The sequence below is a fragment of the Felis catus genome, chromosome A2 (genome assembly GCF_018350175.1).
Source record: "Felis catus isolate Fca126 chromosome A2, F.catus_Fca126_mat1.0, whole genome shotgun sequence".
Classification (NCBI taxonomy): domain Eukaryota; kingdom Metazoa; phylum Chordata; class Mammalia; order Carnivora; family Felidae; genus Felis; species Felis catus.
This window is the reverse complement of record NC_058369.1, coordinates 40,428,777-40,450,955: the sequence shown is the minus strand read 5'-3', so window position 1 is coordinate 40,450,955 and position 22,179 is coordinate 40,428,777. Positions and strand designations below refer to the sequence as shown.

At 47.3% G+C, this 22,179-nt stretch overlaps 1 protein-coding gene across 3 annotated transcripts in view; it reads left to right on the top strand.

Moving 5' to 3' along the window:
• Positions 1-22,179, top strand: part of PDZRN3 (PDZ domain containing ring finger 3) — a 240,896-nt gene that overhangs the window by 173,823 nt on the left and 44,894 nt on the right. Inside the window, exon 1 of one of the 3 annotated variants that reach the window (XM_019824509.3) lies at positions 17,932-18,200. The exons of the other annotated variants lie outside the window; for them this stretch is intronic. Coding sequence (XP_019680068.2) covers positions 18,132-18,200 — 69 coding nt within the window. The 5' untranslated portion in view covers positions 17,932-18,131. Of the gene's footprint in view, positions 1-17,931; positions 18,201-22,179 lie in introns of those variants that run through there. 3 annotated transcript variants of the gene reach the window in all.

Sequence of the window (22,179 nt, the reverse complement as noted above, 5' to 3'; positions counted from 1 at the left end):
CAGGGGGTTGGCAGCTCAGCCCCTCTTTGAAACCAGTTTAACTTTGGTCTTTCTCTCCCATCTATTTACGCTCTTTAGTGACCTTGTTTGGCTCATTTTTGCACCATGACCAAAGTGACAGACTTTAGTCTCTGTTGGATTAATCAGTGTGTTCTTTGATCCATGGCATATGTTCCCCCTAGACATTTAAAGTCAACGTATTCAGTATTTGTGGTCTGGAGGTTCAAAGTTAACCAGGCTGATAGACTGGTTTGGGTATTTACATCCAAAAGACTCTTCCTCCTTCTCTGTGTCTCTGTTTCTCTCTCTCTCTCTCTCTCTCTCTCTCTCTCTCTCTCTCTCTCACACACACACACACACACACACACACACACACACACACACACGTCCACTCCCAACAACACAAATATTGACTACACCAATCATTCATTAGCAGTAAAAATTTGAGAGCAATTATTTTTTTACTGCGCTTGCCCTGAAAGACACCATTAATTACTTTATTGCCTGTGGATTTGAGCCAGTTTCGGTGTCCCCAAGTCTGCTCTCCTCCCGAAGGAGTATTTGCAGCTCCTAGGAACACAGCAGAGGATGTCATCTGGCAAGCAGTGCGCTGACATTGTGTGTTGACTTCTGAAGTGAGACGTCAAGACTCTCCTTGCCTTGGTACTGGATTCCTCCCCATGTGGAGTTCACAGGTCAGGCTTGGCAGTGACGGTAGGTTTCCCCGATGGCCTAGACCCACCAAGTAGTGGTGGGTGTTTGTGAATTTGGCATTGTGTCAGCTTTTTTTTTTTTTTAAAGCGTGAGAACTTTTCCAAGTCATCTTAGAAATAATTGTCAGAGGGAACGATATTTTTGACCATTAACTTTGATGGTCTCATCCAAAGGGGCTAAAGATCCAAGGTTCCTAATGGGTGGCCATCAGCTGGTCTTTGCTCCAGAGGTTTTTAGCTCTGATGTTTCATAGGTGGCTCTGACCCAGACAACATAATCTTAATGCTGTTGGGTGGTTTTCATCCTTGTCCTCGTCTGCTTAGTAAAAGTCCATAAATGCCTTCTGGAATTTAAACTTGTGCCCTGCACCAGCTGAGCCATGAGTTTCTTCTCAATCATTTGTAATGTATATATTTATTTATTAGGAGTGGGCTGTTCCTTTATTAAAAATATATTGATTGTACGAGTGGTATGGCCTTTCTTCCCACCAAATGGAAATGAACTGAGACTTATTAATGTATCTGATTACATGGTTGGGCCTCAATATCTGTTGGCTGAATTCATCAACTTGAGTCTAGCTGTTCCACACCACTTACTTTCAGTACGCTTGTGAATTATGATCCCAAGATGGAGCATTCATTAGCAGTGTCACCCATTTTCAAATCTAAGTTGAAATAGCATAGTAGTAAGTTTAACAAGAGCTTGAGAGTAAGTTCTATAGGATGAAGAGGAATTACAGTGGAGAAAGTGTATGGGCTGCAAGGCGTCTCGATCCAGGATAGGGTACTGTGGGATGGACTTATGCCATGAGAGACAAGGCGCAAATTATAATTTGGGAAACCTTTTTTTTTTTTTAAGTTTTTTTGTTTTTTTATTTTCTAGAGAGAGGGCAACCAGGGGAGGGGCAGAGATAGATGGAGACACAGAATCTGAAACAGGCTCCAGGCTCTGAGCTGTCAGCACAGAGCCTGGCGCAGGGCTCAAACTCCCTAACCATGAGATCATGACCTGAGCCGAAGTCTAACCCTCAACTGACTGAGCCACCAGGTGCCCCTAATTTGGGAAATCTTTCCTAAAAGCCGCTGCTGTTGGAAGTCACAGTGAAGCTGGGTTGAATCATTTTCTTCCTTGGAAGGGTTTTGATTTTTAAAACGTGACCCGAGCGTGAAGGCAAAGGCCGGGTTGGTCCGGTACTTCCGAAGAACCTTCCTCATGACTCCACCTTCTGGAAGAGCAACCCCCAGGGTGTCCAGCTGGCTGTTGATGGTTGCGAGTGTGACCTGGGTTCACACACCATGGGGGGGGTGGGGGGGGGTCGGGGGGCTGGTTTTGTTTTCTTAAGCGAACTGCCTTTTCTGCAAAATGCATTTGTTAGTACAGGTACTTGTTCTACCCTGGACGAAAGTATATTTTTCATCCAGGGACATCCGTATGAGGGAGGGAAATATATTCTTTTGCAGCCTGTGCTAGAAGAATCAAAGTCCGGGTTGCCCCTTATTATAGTTTAAATGATCGATTCTAGCATGTTTTGATTAAATTACATATTCAATTATTTTTGTTTGAAATTAAAAGCTTGATTATATTACCGAATGCTATGTAATTTTACACGCGCTGTTCGCTTATTTAACAATGAGGCCCAGAGTGTGATTAACAATGTGGCTGCCAGTAGGAAGAAGCAAAATAATTATTTTTTCAATATACAAGTCCTCATCATGATGCAGAAATCAATATGCATCCGTGGAGGATTTGTTCTTGCCATGGATTATGGACTTCAGGGTGGCCTCCCCTCATTTCCCTATGAATGTAAAACCTGGAGATTTTGGCTGGCCAGGCAGGTTTTTATTTCTCTCTCTCTTTTTTAAAGACTGATGTTTAACTACAACCACTGGGACCTAAATCAGAGCATCCAGTGCCCAAATATGAATATTAATCAGACGCCAGGCCATGGAGCTCCTCTCTGAGTTTGACAGTTTAAAGGATCAGTTAGTTAATTACAAGATGACATGGCATGCCAGGTCCCAAGGCTCTGTCCTGCCTTCTGTCTCCTCTTTTCTTCCTTTTTGACAAGTTGGATTACATCATTACTTGTAGTTTCACTTGTTATCCCCACCATGAAATAAGAATATTTTAAGCTTTAATTATCTGTGGTTTCTTCCTCCTCTGTCTCAAAGACCAGGCTTCAATAGAATGGAAGGAAACATACAAGAAGCAGAGGTTCAAAAGCTCATGAACATCAGCCTAACGACCCCAACCACACCACATGCAACATTATAGCGAGAAATCCAAGGTGCTTAATAGGCATTGTACACTGGTGGTGGTGGTCATGGTGATTTGTTTTAAATAGGAAGATGCCTGTTTTGACTTTTGGGGCCACGTCACAATCTGCGTGTTCATCCTATGACTCATGGACCACCTGCGTGAAAAACGGGTGCCTGGGTCTGCTGAATGGTTACCTCTTTGGGTAGGGCTTAGGAATCTGCATTTAACCCCACCATCTTACCCACTCAGGAAGGGGTGATTTGGGTGCACCCCAATGTCTAAGTAATTAAGTGTTTTTTTTTGGGGGGGGGTGGTTCTTGACATGTTAGTAGCGCTTTTTTGAGAAGCTTCCTTTCATGTAAAGTTTTAGATTTAGTTTTAGTTTCCTCTAGAGGAACCTAATTCCCAGGAGGGCAAACAAGGTTCAGATCATTGTTCGGCTCTTCAAAATAAAGTTTTTTCTCAAGTCCTAAGTGGAATTAACTCTTTACCCTGTTTTCCCCGCACTACCTCTCCTGTATCTCTCATGGCACGTGTGAAGTTGATGGTCCCATTTAGTCTGTGTGTCTGTGGGCCTTACAGACGCTGAGCTACTCACGAGAAGGAACTAGGGCTTGCTGTCCTCTCTGACAGGCATTAGTGATGAAGATTTAGGAAGAACAAACCAAAATCTACCAATTACCCTGAATGCTGTGAGCCATCCACTCTACTGAGTAATTCAAAAAAGCTTTCTCCGTGGTCTTCCTGACAATCCTATGTGATTCGGTGAGGATGTGGAGACTTAGGAAGAAAGCCACCAAGTCCCGGGGGTATGTGCTAAATTAGAGGCTGAGCCCCAGCACCTCAGCTCTGTAGAACCTCACACAATAGATGCTTATTTACAGATGATGAAAGGACTTTTTTAGATGCCAGAAGGCTGTTCGGATCCTCTGCTGACTCCTGGAAAGACAATAACATTTGAGTGCGTCTACATTCACTTGGAAGGCAGGAGAAGAAGGAAAAACCATCATGAGTCACTGGAGGGACTCACGGAGAGCAGGAATATGTACTATCAGGGGGACTCAGGAGGAATTCAGAAGGACAGAATGATCAACAATGTCAGACCTTACAGGGAAAGCCAGGCATGTGGTGGTATTTAGGGGGGAAAAGAACATTAACATAATGGCCAGAGAGCTCTGCTCACATTCCAGTTCTGCCAGTAAGTGGCTGGGTGACGTTGGCCACAAGGCTCCCAATTTTTTGAGCTGCAACTTAATTATCTCTAAAGTTAGTGGAGGGAAAACTTGGACCATGAAGCTCCGTGTCTTCCTTCTTAGATAGGTTCAATCGAGGCCTTACAAAAGGCTCTTGGTTGTGATATTTGACAGGTCCTTGTGACCGTAGGTGGGATGGTTTTGGTAGAGTGTGTTTGCCTGTAGGAGGAAGGGACGGTGAGAGCAAACCAGATCATGTGGTGTTGTGGTAAGAAAGAACAACAGGTACCTCCTTGTAGAATCCTCTGTCAAGAAGTGTCGCAGTGAACAGTAGGAGAAGGAATAGGGTGGGGGGTGGCGGATTTGAGGGTCTTCAGAGTGAGGAAATGTCTACAGGCCTGGGGAGGAAAAAGATTGCAGGGGCTGGCATGGACAACACAATGGGAGGGATTGGAGCTGGGGAGATCCTCTCTGTGAGTGCCAAGAACCTGAGTTCAGAAGGAGAGAGGCCTCCCTTTTCCTTAGAAACTGGAGGAGTGGGACGATGGGAGGACAGTCAGAGCAAGGATGTGCCGAGTTTGTTCCTCTTCCAGTTCAGATAACTTTGGGGTGGAGGGGAGTTATTTTTTTAAGCTCTTTTATTTATTTTAAGACAGTACAAGTAGGGAAGGGGCAGAGAGGACGGCAGAGAGTCTCAAGCTTGTCTCAAGCTTGTCTCAAGCTTGAGACTCTTGTCACCGCAGAGCCCAACATGGGGCTTGAACTCATGAACTACAAGATCATGACCTGAGTTGAGCACATGGGAGACACGGAAGGCACAAGTTAAGAGGACAAGACAAAATGGGTTGGCTTGCAGCATTACAGTCCAATATTTCGTTCTTGTTCTTTAAAGTTTATTTGAGAGAGAGAGAGAGAGAATAGGTGAGGGGCAGAGAGAGAAGGAGAGGGAGAATCCCAAGCCGGCTCTGTGCCGTCAGCATGGAGCCCAATGAGGGGTTCAATCCCATGAACCGTGAGATTGTGACCTGAGCCGAAATCAAGAGGCTGATGCTTCACCACCTAAGCCCCAGGCACCTCCAATTCGATATTTTAAAGAAGGAAAGGAGAAGAAACAGTGCTTCATTCTCCATCCTTCTGTGCACCCTGGTTAACTCTTCCCTCCAGGCAGGGAAATTTCATGTCACCAGAAGCATCCCGGTTTGCATGTTCTTCTCGAGCTTCCCGGGGATGTGTTGCTGTCTGCACCTGCCGTGCATGCAGAAAGTACGTTCCTACAGAGTATGTATCTACAGACAGCTAAGTAGGACAGTGAGCACTTTGTAAATACATATTTATTCTGTTTTGTAAATTCTTAGATTGTATCTTTGAGGATTTTTTCCAATTGAGGTACTAACAAATTATTTTATTTTATTTTTAATATTTATTTTTGAGAGAGAGAGAGAGAGAGAGAGGGAGCCTGAGCAGGGGAGGGGCAGAGAGAGAGGGAGACACAGAATCGGAAGCAGGCTCCAGGCTCTGAGCTGTCAGCACAGAGCCCGATGTGGGGCTCGAACTCAGAAGCTGTGAGATCGTGACCTGAGCTGAAGTCAGCCGCTTAATCAGTTGCGCCACCCAGGCGCCCCCTAACAGATTATTTTAAAAGTCCTTACAAGGTTGTACATACATTTGGCTACTCTGTTAGTCAGATGATTTCCCCTTTATAATTTTACTGGTCTGTACACTCCCAAGGGGCAGAGAACTAACAGTCTCATGTTCAGTACAATTAATAGGTTAGCGTGTGTGCTGGGCAAGTGGGACTGTGGGACGGCTTGGTCAAGCAAAGCTTTGACAAACATCCTCCATCTACATTACTGTGTATTTATTTCTTTTCCAGCGGTGAATTGCCTTGCCCCAAGGTAGGTCATGTCAGGGGGACCCAGAAAGGAGATGGGCAGAACTCAGTGTATTGGCGGGGACTCCTATCCAGGGGGAAGGTGTAAAGGGAAAGAAGGTGCCCTCAGTGCTCCTTCATTCATCCCATAAAATAAAATGCGGTTTCGGAGCACCCACTTACTGGCTTTCTCATTCATACTATCCTGCATAGCTCTGCCCACCCGTGGACGGGTCACCTGAAAGATGTAGCGGTCCCAGGCATCCAAACATTCGGACGCACATTAACGGGCTCTACACCTTTGTATGTCTCCGATATTACGGTTTCGCTTCAGCAAGCCCACTAATATCAGATATATCCTATCAGAGGCTATTTTAAATCACTTCAATTTTCTCTGCCCTTGGGCTCTGCCCATAAGACCGGAATCGAAAGCATAGGAGTGTGGCCTGTGATCTAGTGTTTTACTCCCCCCCCCATTTATATTAGAGGGAACTTTATTAGCTTTTGGACACACATATATCAGTTTTAAAGATTAAGTACAATGTCAATAGTTTTTACCCAGTTCTCAGGCATGTCAAGTTGCTGTATTTTCCCAGAGAATGTTAAAAAATTAGTACTGCCATTTGTGAGAGCATTTTTCTCTTAAAACAAGCCATTGGTCATAATATTGTTTGCCTACTTATTCTCTGAAGTGCTGTTTTATATCAAAAGTAAATCCAGGATAGAAGCTTGACAAGTAGCGTCAGACTTGATACCACACGAACCTTAGTGGTACAAGTGACTTAGGAAGCCTCCCTTTGCCACGTTGGCTTTTTGTTTCCCCGTCAAATAACTCTCTTCTTCTCAACTACTTGTTTATCTTTTGAGTGATTTTAAAATAAAGAATTAGCTCCCCGTTAGTGCCCAAGCCCTCCATCCAGCTCGCGCCTTTCCTGTACTGCAAATTCCTTCAGACATGAACAGCGCGGGAGCCTCTGGCGCAGTTGCGAGCTGTCGGAAAAAAACAGTCTACGGCAGCGGTCGGTCCTAAGTCCTAGAGGCTGGCCCACATTCAAACGCAGAAGCTGCATTTCCCTGACCCGCTTTTGGCAGTAGTTCAACCTGGCGTCCACCAAGAAAAGTACCGAATAATTTGCCCATTAGGACACCCAGTTCGGAATTCGGGTCTGGGCCCTTTCTCACCGTCCCTGCCTCTACCCTGTGTCACCCTCTGGCCATTGTATACTTTCCCCCCCTTCCCACCAGCATGTACACCAGTCCCAGACCGCTTCCTCAGACGGGGCTTCTGTCCCACCTTGTATGTGTCCTCAAGACCATCATTCCCCTGGACTTCCCACCATGGCCCGTACATCCTGCATCGTCTCCACCTAGCAGGCTCTCTCCCGTGCTGTTCCGCACACACCGCACCACCCAGGTTATTTCCCTCGTCCAGATTCCCTCCGTCTTGCACTACCAGCTCAGACCCTGCCTCCTCCGCAGAGGCTGTCTTAATTACAGCAGAGCCAGCAGCATGGCCCCGAGGAGCTTTGTTATAATTATCTCATGGGGGCCATTAGGAGCAATCGTCTTGTTCTCCTCAACCTCGGCTCAGAGTTACCCTTCCCCCTTAATAGTTCAGTCCTGTCTTCCAGAGGAGGGTGTCAGCTCTTTGAATATAAAGACAAGGTTTCACAGTTTTTCTCTGTTCCCTCAGTAGGTACAATGTGCAGTTCAGATGCTTGGTAAATACCTGCTTATTGATGAATCACTGTAATGAAGCTATTTATTAGTCATAAAACACTGTGGGGTTTCTGTCTTTAGGAACTTGCAGCTTTCCCCTTAGAAGGAAGAAGCTGGTTGGAGTCACCATTCCATTGCGAACACTTAGCATGACGTTTGTTGGTTTAAATGGTTAGGAAGACAGAAAGACGTGCCCCCAAGAAACTAGCAAACAGCAGATTGCAGCAAAGCTGTAGCCCAGCACCTAGGGTCTAGAATTCTAGGCGAATTCACCTAGGTGAATTCTGTTGGGTGAAATTGGGTTGGCTTTAATGTGAATGGGATTTAAAAGCTCGGAATTCAAATTTCAGGAAGCAGAGTATGCAGAGGGTGTTCTAGGTAGAGCTAACAGGCTCAATAAAAGGACAGTAGGGTTGGAAGAATTGGGGGTGTCGTCATAAAACAGACCCAAGCATAGGAGGGACAGTGGGAGACAGAGAAGACTGGCAAAACAGGCATGGGAAACGTCATGGTGTGGCTGAAATTCAGTGCCAAGTGGATGTTCATTCCAAAAACATGTTAAACATGGCAGGATAGAAGATCTTGTGTGGTACGGGAATGAGCCCCTTTTCTGTTTTTAAATTCCTGATTATTTTTGTGGTAATTTTTATACACAGTAAATTAAAATGGTTTCCCGTGTACCATAGATATCAATTTGTTTTCAAAAATACTTTATTTAAATAAAACCAAGGGAGTAGCTTTAAAAAAAGTTTTTTTTTTTTTTACATTTCATTTACTTTTGATAGGGAGAGAGAGAGAGAGAGAGAGAGCATGCGTGCGCGTGCACACGCACAGGTGGGGGAGGGGCAGAGAGAGTCAGAGACACAGAATCCAAAGCAGGCTCCCGGCTCTGAGCTGTCAGCACAGAGCCTGACATGGGGCTCGAACTCAAAAACCGCAAGATCATGACCTGAGCCGAAGTCCAATGTTTAACCGACTGAGCCACCCAGGCGCCCCAACAAGGGAGTAGCTTTAAAGAAAAATACAAAGTACATACATTGTGTTGGGGCCATCTATCAAAAATGGTGATTCCCCCATGGCTGGAAATTTGGAATGGACTAGCGTAGAAATGGGAAGATTTCTCCCTCCGACCTGCCACCCCCCCAGTGGGAAGGGGAGGTGAGGAAAATTTACCCAGGCCAAGGTCGACCTACTGGGATTGTCGATGTTTGGTACCTGGGCGCCATCCTTGAACTTAGAGCTGCGATAGTCCCAGGGTAGCCACAGGTCAGACGCAGGGTGGCTCTTCTGTGAGGGCGGGGGTTTTATGTTTCTCGTTCATCCCTACACAGTGTCTGGCTCAGAGCAGGCAATTAGTACGAAGGTGTGAATCACTGGTAGTAGGTATGAAGCAAGGCTTTTATTTCCACCTGTAGCACAGAGTCTGGCCGTTGCTTTCCTTGTAGCAGCCCGGCCAGAGCTGGTGAGCTGGGAGCAGCCTGGTTCCCACGCCCCCTCCCGGGTGAGCTCACGACACCAGCGTTGGGGTGCGCTGCCTCCTCCCTGCGGGCGGAGGAGCCCAGCCTGCAGTCTCCACCCGCGGTCTCACGCCCACCCGCTTATGCTTTCTATCTTACCGTATTGCCACGGCCACTTAAACCGGCCAGTGAGGAGGCCCACGAGGGAAGTGGGGACCACAGAGCAACCCCCCCCCATCTCAAGGGGACACACGTTTGCCACCCGTGTATCGGATTTGGGGGGTTTATCTAAAGTTGACAAAGGAACTACACGTTTTAGGTGAAACTTCGGGATTTTGTTTTTTGCTTAGCACCTCACCCAAAACGTTGAAGATGTTGCATGGGTCCAGCTTACAGTCTGTGACCTATAACATACTGAGGTGAAGTCCCCTCTCCTCCTCTTTCCCTCCAAGGTTTGGTCCCCTTCAGTTGTCCCTTTATGTACTTCTCTCCCAGCCTGTTATTCTAGTCATTTCTCTGAATCCACAGCAATGCAGTTGGTGCTCTTGCCGTGTGAGTTCCAAATCTCTCCCTCCTACCTCTTGCCCAGTGTCCTTCATCCTGGCGGTGTGGTCCTGTCGCTTGCTGTCTCTTCTCGGTCACCTGCGTTCAGTCTCCACAGAGCTGAGCCTGGCTTACCCCATCAGGACTTTGAAGGATGTGCGTGTCCCCAACTTAATTCCCCCAGATCCTGTCCTGACGTCTTCTCCAGTCGTCTTCCCTGTGTTCACACACCTGTCTCTGTCACGTCTCCTTCTCTTCCATCTCCTGCCTATACTCCAGGCCTGGAGTCCTCTTTCCTGCTGTCAGGAATCCCACATCCAGTGGTTGGAACAGACTTGCGTGGTTCGCAGCAGGCCTGAGACAACCCCCAGGGTCGCCGGGAGCTTGGTCACAGAGCTACAAAATTGTTCACGCCTCATGGTGTTCAGAATGTAGCCTTTGAGGACTCTGTCACTTTTATGTGGGCAAAGAGGCTCCGGGAGGACCTGACACGTTTCCCAGGCCCGGCCTCAGGAGGGACACCTGGGGTCAGGCTGCTGGGTGGTTGTAAACATCAAAAAGGAAACTGATACCCAGCACGAGACAGAGACACATCTCCATTGCAGCAAAAGGCAGGCCAGTTACTTACAGATTTTGGGTCTCGGTCAGCATCAATGTGAATACGTTGTGGGACTTAGAGTTTTTTCTGCGGCTCCTCCTCCTTTTCCCGCCAGGGACCTGGCCTTTAGAACCTCTTTGCCTGCACCAGTGTTCGTAACGAACACGGTAGGTTGTGTGAAACAAAGGGATGTGCAGCGGCTCACGGGCTTGGGGGTTACCCAGTCTGAATCTGGGTCTCGTCTCTGCCCTTACCCGCCGTGTGTGCGTGGGTCAGTCACCTTGCCTGCCTGCCCCTCAGTTTTCTCCTCATGACACGGGGAGAGGAGGGAGCAGTGCCTCATCGTGTTACACAGACAAAATGAGCTCTTTGCTCAGACTGTGACAGTCTGGTGGGCAAATTGTGGTTCACAGGCCAAATCCAACCCTCAGCCTGTGTACACACGGCCTGCTGATGAGGAGTGTTTTCTACACTGTAAAATGGTTCCTACGTAGTGTCCTCGATTTCTTCTCTTGGCCCACAAAATGTAAAATACTTACTCTCTGGCCCTTTGTGGTAGAAGTTCCCTACCCCCTGCTCTAGAACATTCTGGAAGGGTTTGGGCTCCCCAGGTTTGTCACTTCCCTTTTGGCTTATGGTACCCCCTCAGGCTGTGTTCACAGAAGTTTTACAGGCTTTCTAGAGTAAGTGTGTGGAGGGAGGCCTCCATCGTCCTGGTTTGGGGGGTGGGTGCCACACTGCAGGATGGGGAAACCCAAGGTCCCAAGAGGTTGTGAATGTCCTTCCTATACCCCGCGAGTTGTTCCTCTGGGCTGGACTAGGTTGACCCGTTACCCTCCCTTCCTCACCGGACTCCCTGAGCCACGGCCAAGGGTGTGTTCCCTCTTTTGTGTGAGGAACTCAGTCTGAAGAGGGTTTGGATATTGTTCTAGGCATTTCAGGGGTCATAAAGATGACTCAGTCAGGAGTCCACCCTCCAGGAATCTCAGCTCTAGCTGGGGAAATGGAGGCACACACTCACTTCCGGTAGCAAGCACCAGCGGGGACACAGCGTGCCGCGGGGCCTTCAAGGAACAAAAGCATCCACTGGGGTGTCCCCAAGGCTTCAGGCCCACCGGGAAACTTGAATTTTCTGTCGAAGTTGAGGCCTGTTGGAGCTCTTTTCCCCTGGCTACCTGCCACAAAAATACGCGTGTCCCAGCCTCCCCATGACGGATCCCTGTTGCTCTGGTGGCTTGTCCAGTGGCATGTTTTGGGGTTCGGGAAGCAGCTCCCAGTGGCCGGGGCTCGTCCGCCTGCGTGGTGTTTGAACGGTGGCCGTGGGTGGGTGCAGCAGGTGGCCCTCGCCCTGGCCTCGTGGGCCCCTCCCAAGGCCTCGTGTGCACCTTGGCTCCCGACCGCCTCGAGGGAAAATGGCAGAGCTGTCGGTGGCCGGCAGCCAGGGTGTTCCTCGGGTCCCCGGAGCCCAGCAGATGCCCTCCGGACAGCATCACCTCACTCCAAAGGGAGGACGTGCTCTGGTTTATAAAAATAGGAGCTGAGGTCCTGCGCAGATATTCTGAGCTTAGAGAGCTTTTCAGAAACAAAATTGCACTTAGAGCTGCTGTTCCGTGTGGTTTCGTGCATTTGTGTGTTCTAACCTCTTTGCGGCTGCTTTTTTTCTTCGCGCTGGTGATGTGCTTCTCATCCACACTTGGCTTTCTCGCGGCTCTTACTCCTCGTTCAAGCACTAAACGTGGCTCAGACAGGCTACTGAAACACCACCCCAGCAAAGGGGAAGGTTAACGAAAAGACACAAAACTGTTTCCTCAGCCCATGGTGGATTTGAGTCTCTGGCCATGACTCGGTTTACCAGGCTCATAGGAACAAATTTGATCCCACAAAAGGTAGAATCTCAGTCCGTTTGGGCTGCTTAACAGAACAGCGTCGATCCTGTGGCTTATGAACAGCCAAAATGTATTGCTCACAGCTCTGGAGGCTGGAAGTTCAAGATCAGAGGGCAGCCCATCTGGCTGAGGGCTTCCTTCACAGATGCCGTTGTATCATCCCCCTGCAGAAAGGACTGGAAGCTCTGTGGGGTCTCTTTTACAAGAATATTAACCCTGTTCATGAGCTCTCCCTTACGTCATCAACTAAGCACTTCCCGAGGACCCCACCTCCTAATGCCATCACCCTGGACATGAGGTTTTCAACACTAATTGGCGGGCGACACAACATCCAGACCATAGCAGGCATAAAAGGCCGAGGTTTATGGCCTTGATCTTCTTGTGAGAGTTGGATTCTGTGCCCATTTTGGTCACTCCTGTGTTCTCAGAACTCAGGGAGGTGCCTCATACCTGAGGAGGTACTTAGTGAATATCAGATGCTGAATTAATTCATGAGATACGTATTGAGCCCCTGGGGTTGGGGGAGGGGTGGGCATCCATAGCTGAATTAGGCCTGGTCTTCCCCAGTGAGGAAGAGAGATGTAAACACAGAAGGACCACACAGTGTGAAGCGTGCCCAAAGGAAGCCACAAAAGTGCTAAGGGCCCCCGTTGCAGGGATAGAGGGGGGCAGATTTAAGGGGCACAGCGAAGGCTCTGGAGCTGGTGGTGCAAGCCAAGGGCCCACCATGTGCACAGACATGAGGCGCGAAGGACCCTAATGCAGGAAGTGCTGGTAGACAGACAGGGGAGGCCGGGCAGAGCAGAATGGGTGAGATCCGCGTGCTTGGGAGCTTGGTCTGTACCTTGAGCTTGGTGGTTTATCAGCTGTGTGTGTGTGTGTGTGTGTGTGTGTGTGTGTGTGTGTGTGTAGCTGCATTGTACAGTAGGAATTGAAACAGTGAGATTCAAAGCAGAAAGAAACCAAGTTAATGAATCGTCACGATCCAGAAGAAAGCTGAAAAGAGCTTAAGGAAAGGCAGAGCCATCAGGCGGGTCTCTGAGAGAGTTGAGGGACGTAACATCGGCTCCACAGCCCGCTGGTGCGGACCCCCAAAAAGACTCTGCTTCTCTCTTGAGAACTTGATGAACTTGGGTCCATCTTCCCACTTGGTTTTTGTCATTGCTCTTCCCAGAAGAATATTCCCTCTGACTGAAACTCTGGTTTGAGGACACCTGTGCTCATCATCCATCAGGAAAAACCAGGAAGGTCAAATGACAGGTATCCGACATACAGGCACCGCAGTCTGTGTGCTGGAGGAATGTGCTTGAACGAGATCGTTGTTTCCACAGTCAAGTGAACGTAAGTTCTCCCGTCCCATCTGCTGACTCTCACGGCATCCCTGATGACTTTAGGAAGTTCAGAGAATGATTATACAAGCTATTCCTTGGGCACCCTCGGCCCTTACTGTATGTGTCTCTTCTGTCTGTGTCTCCGTGGTCCTCGGTGACCCTTCTTTGCACTGTATTTTTCATCCCTGTGAAGGCAGGAGGAGGCGGCTGTCTGAGGGCCCGCGTGCGCGGGTGAGCCTGTGAGGCGCTTTCCGATGATGGGATTACCGACTTGAAAAGGACATTCAGCATCTTCGTCAAACAATGTGCGTCTCTCTATTGCCAACTAGTTTTTCATTTTTACTGGGACAGCCGTTCTCTCAGAAACAGGTCTGTTGTAAAGAACTTCCTGTCGCTAAGATCTGTGCCTCTTGGATCTGCGATATGAAATGCCTTGGTTTGTATCACAGTACCGGTGAACCTCCTTTTACACCGTTGTGTTTCTTACTCCGTGAAAGCAACATGTTGCAAATGAAACTATTCTAGATGGTTGTACAAAGGCAGGGGCATAGCTACGGCAAATAATCGCTTTGGTAAGTCCTATTTTAGGCATAACGGGTACAAGTGTTTTTCATTCTTGAATCCAAATACTATGTAATTGATCGTAAGAGTGGAAAACCAACCATGAGTTGCATTTGAATTAGTATCCCTTCCGCTCTTCTGCCCGCCCCCAAGCATGATGCTCTTTTATTTATTTATTTATTTATTTTTAAATTTTTTTTTTTCAACGTTTATTTATTTTTGGGACAGAGAGAAACAGAGCATGAACGGGGGAGGGGCAGAGAGAGAGGAAGACACAGAATCGGAAACAGGCTCCAGGCTCCGAGCCATCAGCCCAGAGCCTGACGCGGGGCTCGAACTCATGGACCGCGAGATCGTGACCTGGCTGAAGTCGGACACTTAACCGACTGCGCCACCCAGGCGCCCCGATGCTCTTTTTTTTTAATGTTTATTTATTTTTGGGAGCGGGGAAGTGGGGGAGGGTCAGTGGGCAGAGGATCTGAAGCAGGCTCTGCACTGACAGCAGAGCCAGATGTGGGGCTTGAACTCCTAAACTGTGAGATCAGGATCTGAGCCGAAGTCGGGGGCTTAGCTGCCTGAGCCACCCAGGTGCCACCAAGCGTGAGAGTCTTGGACTCCTAGCTCACAGATGTGTCTTTCTAGAGTGGCAATTCTCAATACTGTCACCTAGGAACTATTTCAGGAGGTCTGTGGGGTCAAAACTATGTTCATAAACATCAAGAGTTTGATAAACATCAAGATGTTGTTTTTTTTCTTTTGCTCTCATTCTTTCCTGCATGTACAGTCCAGTAGAGTTTTCTAGAAGCCATCACACAGCAGAAATGACTGAATGCAGAAGCGAAAGACCAGCTGTCTTCAATTAAGTTAGACATAGAGGGCTTTGTAAAAATGTAAAACAATGCCATTCTTCCCGCAAAATTCTTTTGGTTTTGGAAAATACAGTAATTTTTTCATAAAAATGTTAGTTATGTTAATATGTAATGGGTTTCTTAGTGCTATTTTAAATGAAGGAATCGGCATTTTTTTATTTCTGATCGTTTCTAACATTGTAAACATCGGTAGGTGTAACCCAAATAAACAGCAGCCCTTCGATGTTCTCAATAATTTTTAATAAGAGTGTGAAGGCTTCCTAAGACCCAGAAGTTTGAGAAACATTTCTGAAGCACAGGGCAATATGTGATAAAATTCGCTTCTGAACAAGGTTGGAAAGTTTTGTAACAAAGACCAAAAGGGTTTGCGTCAGTTCCTTATCCATTGAGCTGGAGCCCATTTGTCTATTTTTCTGTGGACGTGCAGGAAAAAAGGTGGGTATGAGCTACTGTGACACACAACAGCTTACCACAAAATGACCTAATGGTCCACAGCTTTGGGGGGAGGTAAAACCAAGCTCCCTCTTGACCTCTGTATAAGGTACTTCCGGTTCACCCTACAGGGCATGGGTTTGTGAGGCGTCCGTCTTCATGTGTTCTTTCAACCAAAGGACAGGTGTTGTCCCAGTGCCTGCACAGGGCTGCGCCCCGGGAGATGCAGACACAGTTCCCTGCCCTCACGAGGCCGACGTTCTTATCCAAGGACACAGCAACAAACAGCCTGAATGAACAGGAAGACTGAGGAAGTGAATGGGCTGATATAACAGTAATTTGGAGGATTGAGAAATAAATTCATGCCAGGTACCCCAACAAAGGCTTTCCTAACGAGGCTTCATTTGAGCTGAGATGGGGGTGCTGAGTGGGTAGGAAGAAGGAAGGGGCATTCTGGCGGAGGGAGCCCTGAGGAAGGACGTGGCTTGCTGGGAGTGAAGTGAGCACCAGTAGATGATAGAAACCGATGGAGAAAGACCGGAGTTTACAGGGCATGGGAAACCCTGTGAAGAATGTGACTCTAATCCAGGTTTGACGAGAAGTCATAGCAGCGTTTTTAAGGAAAAAAAGTGATCGTGTTTCTGCTTTATAAAGACCGACCTGGCAACCTTACGATGGGTACCCCGTGGGTAGGCAAGAGAGGAAGCAGAAGGTGCATGGGGCGGGTCTTAGGATCGTCCAGGTGGAGTGGACGGTAAATGGAAGTGGAGGGAATTGAGATCTCACTTGGGTTAGAAGAGATTAGAACTACAGATGGAAGGCTCTGGGTGAGGGCAGTGGACAAGCATGACCTCTGGTTTTGGCTTGACAGCTTGTGTTTTCTTACATCGTTCCAACAAAACTCTGCAAGGTACTCCGTTGCCTAGCTCTTTAGAGATCAGGAAACCGAGCCCTCAGTAACTTGCTCATGGATCCAAACGGCCCTTCTCAACATTAGAGCAAGTCAGAGGTCACTGCCGCTGCCCAGCGCCATCTGTGGCTTCTTTTCCCTGGTGGCACGCCTCAGCTGTCGGCTCTAGCCACGATAGTGACACCAGGTGTGGGTCTGAGATGGAGGTTCCCTTCCTCCCCCTCCAGCAAAAGCCAGGACTATTAGCTCATCTGTGACAAGTTGCCATGCCTCATCTTCTGGGTCCAAGAAATGGGACCAGATGTATCTGCTGGCCACCAGCCCAGGTGGGATTTTATTTACTGTTTTACTCACATCCCAGGTGTGTCTGGACTCCCAGAGAAAGGGAGCATTATTCTTCAGTCCCTGTGATGCATCTTGACAGGATGTGGGAGTCCTCCTGGGAGACAGTTCAACCTTTATAAGATGGAGGTGGGGTGAGGGTTTGGAAACAGTGGTGAGATTTTTAATCGTGAATGATTGGGGCTGAAAAAATATTACCTCTGCATTTCATTGAGGTGGTGGGGTCGTCATTTGAGAAAAGAAAGTTGTTGTTTGTAAAGCCATCCAACTTAGTGGGTCAGAGGCTGGATGAAGGGAAACAAGAGGCAAGGTAGAGGAATCAGTTCTTAAAGGCGGCCGGTCCTCACCTTCCATGTGTAATCGCAACTCCCTGCTTTCTAGACACACAGCACAGAGCAGAAGGGGGTTAAGTCTAGGCAGACACGGAATATCAGACACAGATCTGTAGGAGACAGGGACAGTTAGCTCAGTGGCCTGAGCTCCGAGGAATCTGTCAGTGTCTGCATAGCTGAAGAGGTGGCACAAGCTGGCTGCTTCTCTTCCTTCCAGTGAGCTGGGCAGCCCTGTAACAAATAACTTTCTGCTTTGGGAACTGCACATGCACTTTAGCAGTGATTATCTGCTTGCTCACCTTTAGGGCAGCCTGTCTCCTTACAACCCCCGGGTTACTTTGCATACACACATATATACCTTGCAATTTAAATTTTTATATTTTATTCATATGTGGCAGATTTTTCCTGCAACTTGGGAAAGCACTAAATATTATACGAATATTATTCAAAACATGTGCATTCCACAAAACTCGTTTATATGCCATCATTATCTGCAGCATTAAATACATTTTATATCATCAGAAATTTTATGATATATTTAAAAATGAATTTCTACTTAGCTTAAATGCGTTAGGGATTATCCTAAGAGACCTTGCTAAAAATGCAGTCATGTTTATTTGTAACTGCCAGAAAATGGCTTACAAAATTGTTAGTGTCTTTTATTATTCCCTACCGCTGGAGCACTTGCTTGTTAATTAGAGAAATTTCAACTGTCATAGTTGGCAATTATAGCTTCTGTATCATTGTCTGTTATGAATAGTCAATGAGAGCTGATTAATATGCATGAGCAGCAGTCTATATAGCGTGTGCATTGGACCACAATCCAGCTGCCAGAGTCCCTCAGAGGAGGGAGTGGTGTGTGTGTATGTGTGTGTGTGTGTGTGTGCATGCGTGCGTGTGTCTGTGTGTGTGTGTGTGCACGCTGCGAGGGAAGGAGGGGAAGCGTGGAAGGGGAGAGAGTTGTTTTCAGCCTTGGAGAGCAACGCCAATGTGAAGTGTTGCAGCCGCCTGATGCACCTGAGGCTCTCCGAGGATACCTTCATGCCTGCGCGCAGGACGCTGCTTTTCCCGGGTGCTGGCGCGTACTGAAGCCTTCCTTTGACGTTCCTCTAAACATGGGATGCAGTTTGTGCAGCCTGCAGAAGCAAGAGGAGCAGTACAAATTGCTCTATGAAGTTTGTCAGGTAACGCTTTGCCTTTTATTCCGGGGGCGTGGGCAGGCACTCACCTGGCAGACGGTAACTTCTGGGAAAGGAGTTAGGGATTCGGGTGCGTACTTGTATTCTGACCAAGACCGCCTTGCGCCTTGCGGACTTTTCTCTGTATTCTCTGTTAAATCTCTTGGGTAATTTCCCTCCCAGGGGCACTTCCTTAGGTGCCTGTATTTGAATATGTAAAGATGTTGACAGTCATAAAGTGTCTTTCCAGCAGTCCTGTCACAAAGCTCCTTTACAAGTGACTGCCCTCTGGAGTGTCAGCGAATGTCTTGGGAAGGGTCAAAGCGTGGTCACCCTTTGAACAAGTTGGAGAAGAGACGGGGATGATGATTAATGCCCGTGCCGTTTTGTCTCTGTTTACAAATAGTTAGAAGGCGTGCCTTTCAGCAGAGCACAGGCGTCTACCGCAGACTTGATTCTTTGAGCAACTTCTTGTCCTGGGACATGTGGTTCCCATTTATGCTTCACTCTTGCCATTTCTGTACCTCGCTCTGTGAAAATGTTAAGAACTTCAAGAGCAGGTGGCTTGATCTTGGGTGCCATCATCCACAGCAGGTGACTTCTCGAAACTTCTGTATCATTAGTCACGTGAAATTTCAGTGGAGATGAAATAGGACATGTAAGGGATAACCCAGATAACTTACCTGACATTTGTGTAGAGTGTTTTATTTTTAGATATTCAAGTTTAATCCTGAACCTTGAGGTTTTCATAGTGTTGTTGGTAACCTGACTTGGCAGTTAAGTATTTTCCCCTTCAATCATTCTAAATCTTTCCAATTTTTCTTCATTGATATAAAAATTATAATCCTGTTAAAAAGGGTTTTTTTTAATTAGAATGCTAGAATAAGGTCTTTATGGTCAGAAAAAAAGGGTGCTTATTCCTTAATTTATCACACTGAGTCGCATATTAACATATTCTTTAAAGAGCCAGACAGTTTAAAAATAGAACTGGATTAGCCGGCAGTTGGTCACCATTTTTGCACAGGCCACCAGAGGGCGCTTAGCATTAAAAAGACACAGCGAAACAAGGCTGCTTCTGTGGACAATCTAATGATAGAATGACCCTGGGTAAAGAAAAGGTGTGTGTGTATGTGTGTGTCTGTCTGTGTCTGTCTCTGTCTCTGTCTGTGTGTCTTCACTGAAGCATACAGAATGTCAAACCTTTGGGGGCTTGGTCATGCCCCCCACCCCCAACCACCCCTTATACAGAGGGCACATATCTTACAAAACCCAAGCATTTTAAATCAGTGTTGGTCATACACTTCTGACCTGCAGCTTCACACCCAGCACTCCGCTGGACTCTTCTGTCCTTTGGAAGCAGTCTGGGGGCACACTGGAAACCTGGGCAAAAGTGCCCTTGGCACTGGAGATCTGCCCTCCATCCCTTGTGTGATCATATGGTGATGTTGTAATCCACATTTTGCCAGGTTATCATGTGCGATGAGCACGAAGTCCCCAGTTCTCAGTGAGTCAGACGTTCAGAAGCAAACCACGCAGAACAGCAGAACCATCACCAGGGTGGTTATGGTGAAGACTTTCACTACTGTGTATATAATATAAGGCATAAAAATGGAGTCTTAATAACTTGCTGGGTATTTTTTTTCTTTTGGTCGTCATGCACAAAAATATTATTTAGGATCCATTGCTGTAGGTGTATTAATTACACTGGCCCCCTCCACAGTGTGGTTACCCTGCCCTGTGTCCTGCAAATCTGTGTTCACTTGTGCTTTATTCACCTGTATTATTTGGGCTCTTTCCCCCTTGGCCCCCAAAAAGAAAGAGCCTGGATTCTGTTTGTTTGTTTTTACTAGGTGAATTTATGTGGAAATATTTCTGGCCAACGCATCATGCAGTAAATTGCTGATAAATGACTTCCATCTGGAATACACTTTGTCAGCAATTTAGGAAGCCATGCAGATTTATTTTCAGGAAACTCAAACTACTTTTCGGACCCATTACCCTTGTGCCAACTAAGTAAAATCCCCTTTCTCCTATTCTTTGCGAGTCCTGAACCATAGCATAAAGGAATTCACAAAACACTTGCAGGAATTAATAACTGCATTCCCCTTCTTATTATGCAAAGCCTTATTAAAAGCAGAGAAATTAAGGTTTCCATAAATTACAGTTCCAGAAGGTCCAGTGTGTCTGGCTTCAGTAAGCCCTCGTAACAGCAGCACAAAGAGGATCAAATATTCTGGGGCTCAGACTTGATCCTTTCCTCATCCAGAGATAATTCAAAGAGATGCTCTTCATTAGGGCCTTTGGCAAGCTGCCTACAATTTCTTTTTGGGGCTGCTGTGAGCTTAATGATGCAGAACAATGGCTTTGCCTCTTGTTGCACACATACCTTATTGTACCTTTAATCACATTAGAAAAACAACAGCAACACATGAAGTTGCCTGGTCGCTAAAGGGCACTGCGGAGAGCACACACGTGTGAGTGATGCATGCCCTGCGTTACGGGATACGCCGAGATACTAGGGGATATCTGCAGTACTTCTGAGGACAGTACAAGACAAGTGCCCTGCCTGCCCTTTCTGTTGAGGTATAGCAGTCTTTGTGCTTTCCCGGTCACTGTAGAGTACCAGGGAGTGTCAAGACAGGGCCTGTGCCTATGGGACATTTTAAAGTTTCAGTTAGCAGTTGTTTCCTGCTCTGGAAAAGTACCCCGTCTCGGACCACTCAGAAGCATGGCTGCTTCCAAGAAAAGGAGAGAAACAGGAAAGGAAGATGCTTTCAGGCTATCAAGGGGGGCATTCTTCTACTTGGATAGATTAACTGCCCAGAATATCTCATGTTCAGGGGGGTGATGGGCTAGGGAGCCTGGGAGCTCTAGAGCTGTGGCCAGAACCTGGCTAACACTGGCCACCTGGTTATGGGCAGAGGGTGTGCGAGCAGTGTCACCAGGGATGGAGACATCTGTGGCTCCATTGGCATGGTGCCAGGGACCTCATCACTGGCCAGGCATGAGCCCTCCCCACAGCTGTGTCCTTTCAGGACAAGGGGAAGGCGGGTATAGAGAGACGCTTTGATGAGGGCTTTCAGATAGAGGCCAGGGGGAGCGGAAGGGGTTATCACGCCCATTCCCTCCACCTCTTCTAAGGTCTCAGATCAGCCAGAGACTCTGCAGAATAGTGATCTTTGCTCACTCGATTGGGCAGTAAGGAATTAATTCTGTTTGGGACTTAGGCTTCAAAGTAGAAATTGTAATAACTAATACATTCACTGAAGTCTCCATGGACGTTTTCAAGACGGCAAGGGAAACATACTGATAAAATTGCAGCGATGTTCATTACAGCAACCACAGGATTATTTGCTGAGCACTTACTATGTACCAGCACTTTGCTAAGTGCTGACTGTGCATTTCTCCATCAAATCCTCACAACAGCACCAAGGGGTTGGGGATATTACTATCCCCGTTTCCAAGATAAACCGAGACACGAAGGAGACACAAATGGGGGTGGCCGCAATGTCTGTGCTGTGATTCCAAGGTCTGAATTCTTCTCTTATAGAAATCATTTTTATCCAAACCAGTGAAGAGATGACCTGTATTATACGGAAGGCTTAGCTTAGTTTTTAAAAATCATGCTCACCTTTGCGGAGCTCACACGGAGACCCTGCGTTCTCACTCAGGGCCGGCCATGTGCTGCTTGGCACCTCTCTCAGCCTGGGGACGCTTGGGTCTGTTCTCTTACAAATGAGAAGGCTTGAGACAGGGCCTCTGGTCCCTCATGCCAGGGGAGGATGGTGGACACAGGCGAGAGCAGAGTTCCCATCACCTTCCCAGGCACTTTTAAGAATGGATCATTTAAGAAAGTTCACGTTCTTTTGCCTCTCGGGAGCAGCAACAAAACAATGGGAGTAATCCGTGCCTTTTACGCCGTCTGAAGTTGTTGGTTTTGAGAGTCAGCCAGGCTGTGGTATGATAGAGTGTGGACAGAGTTAAT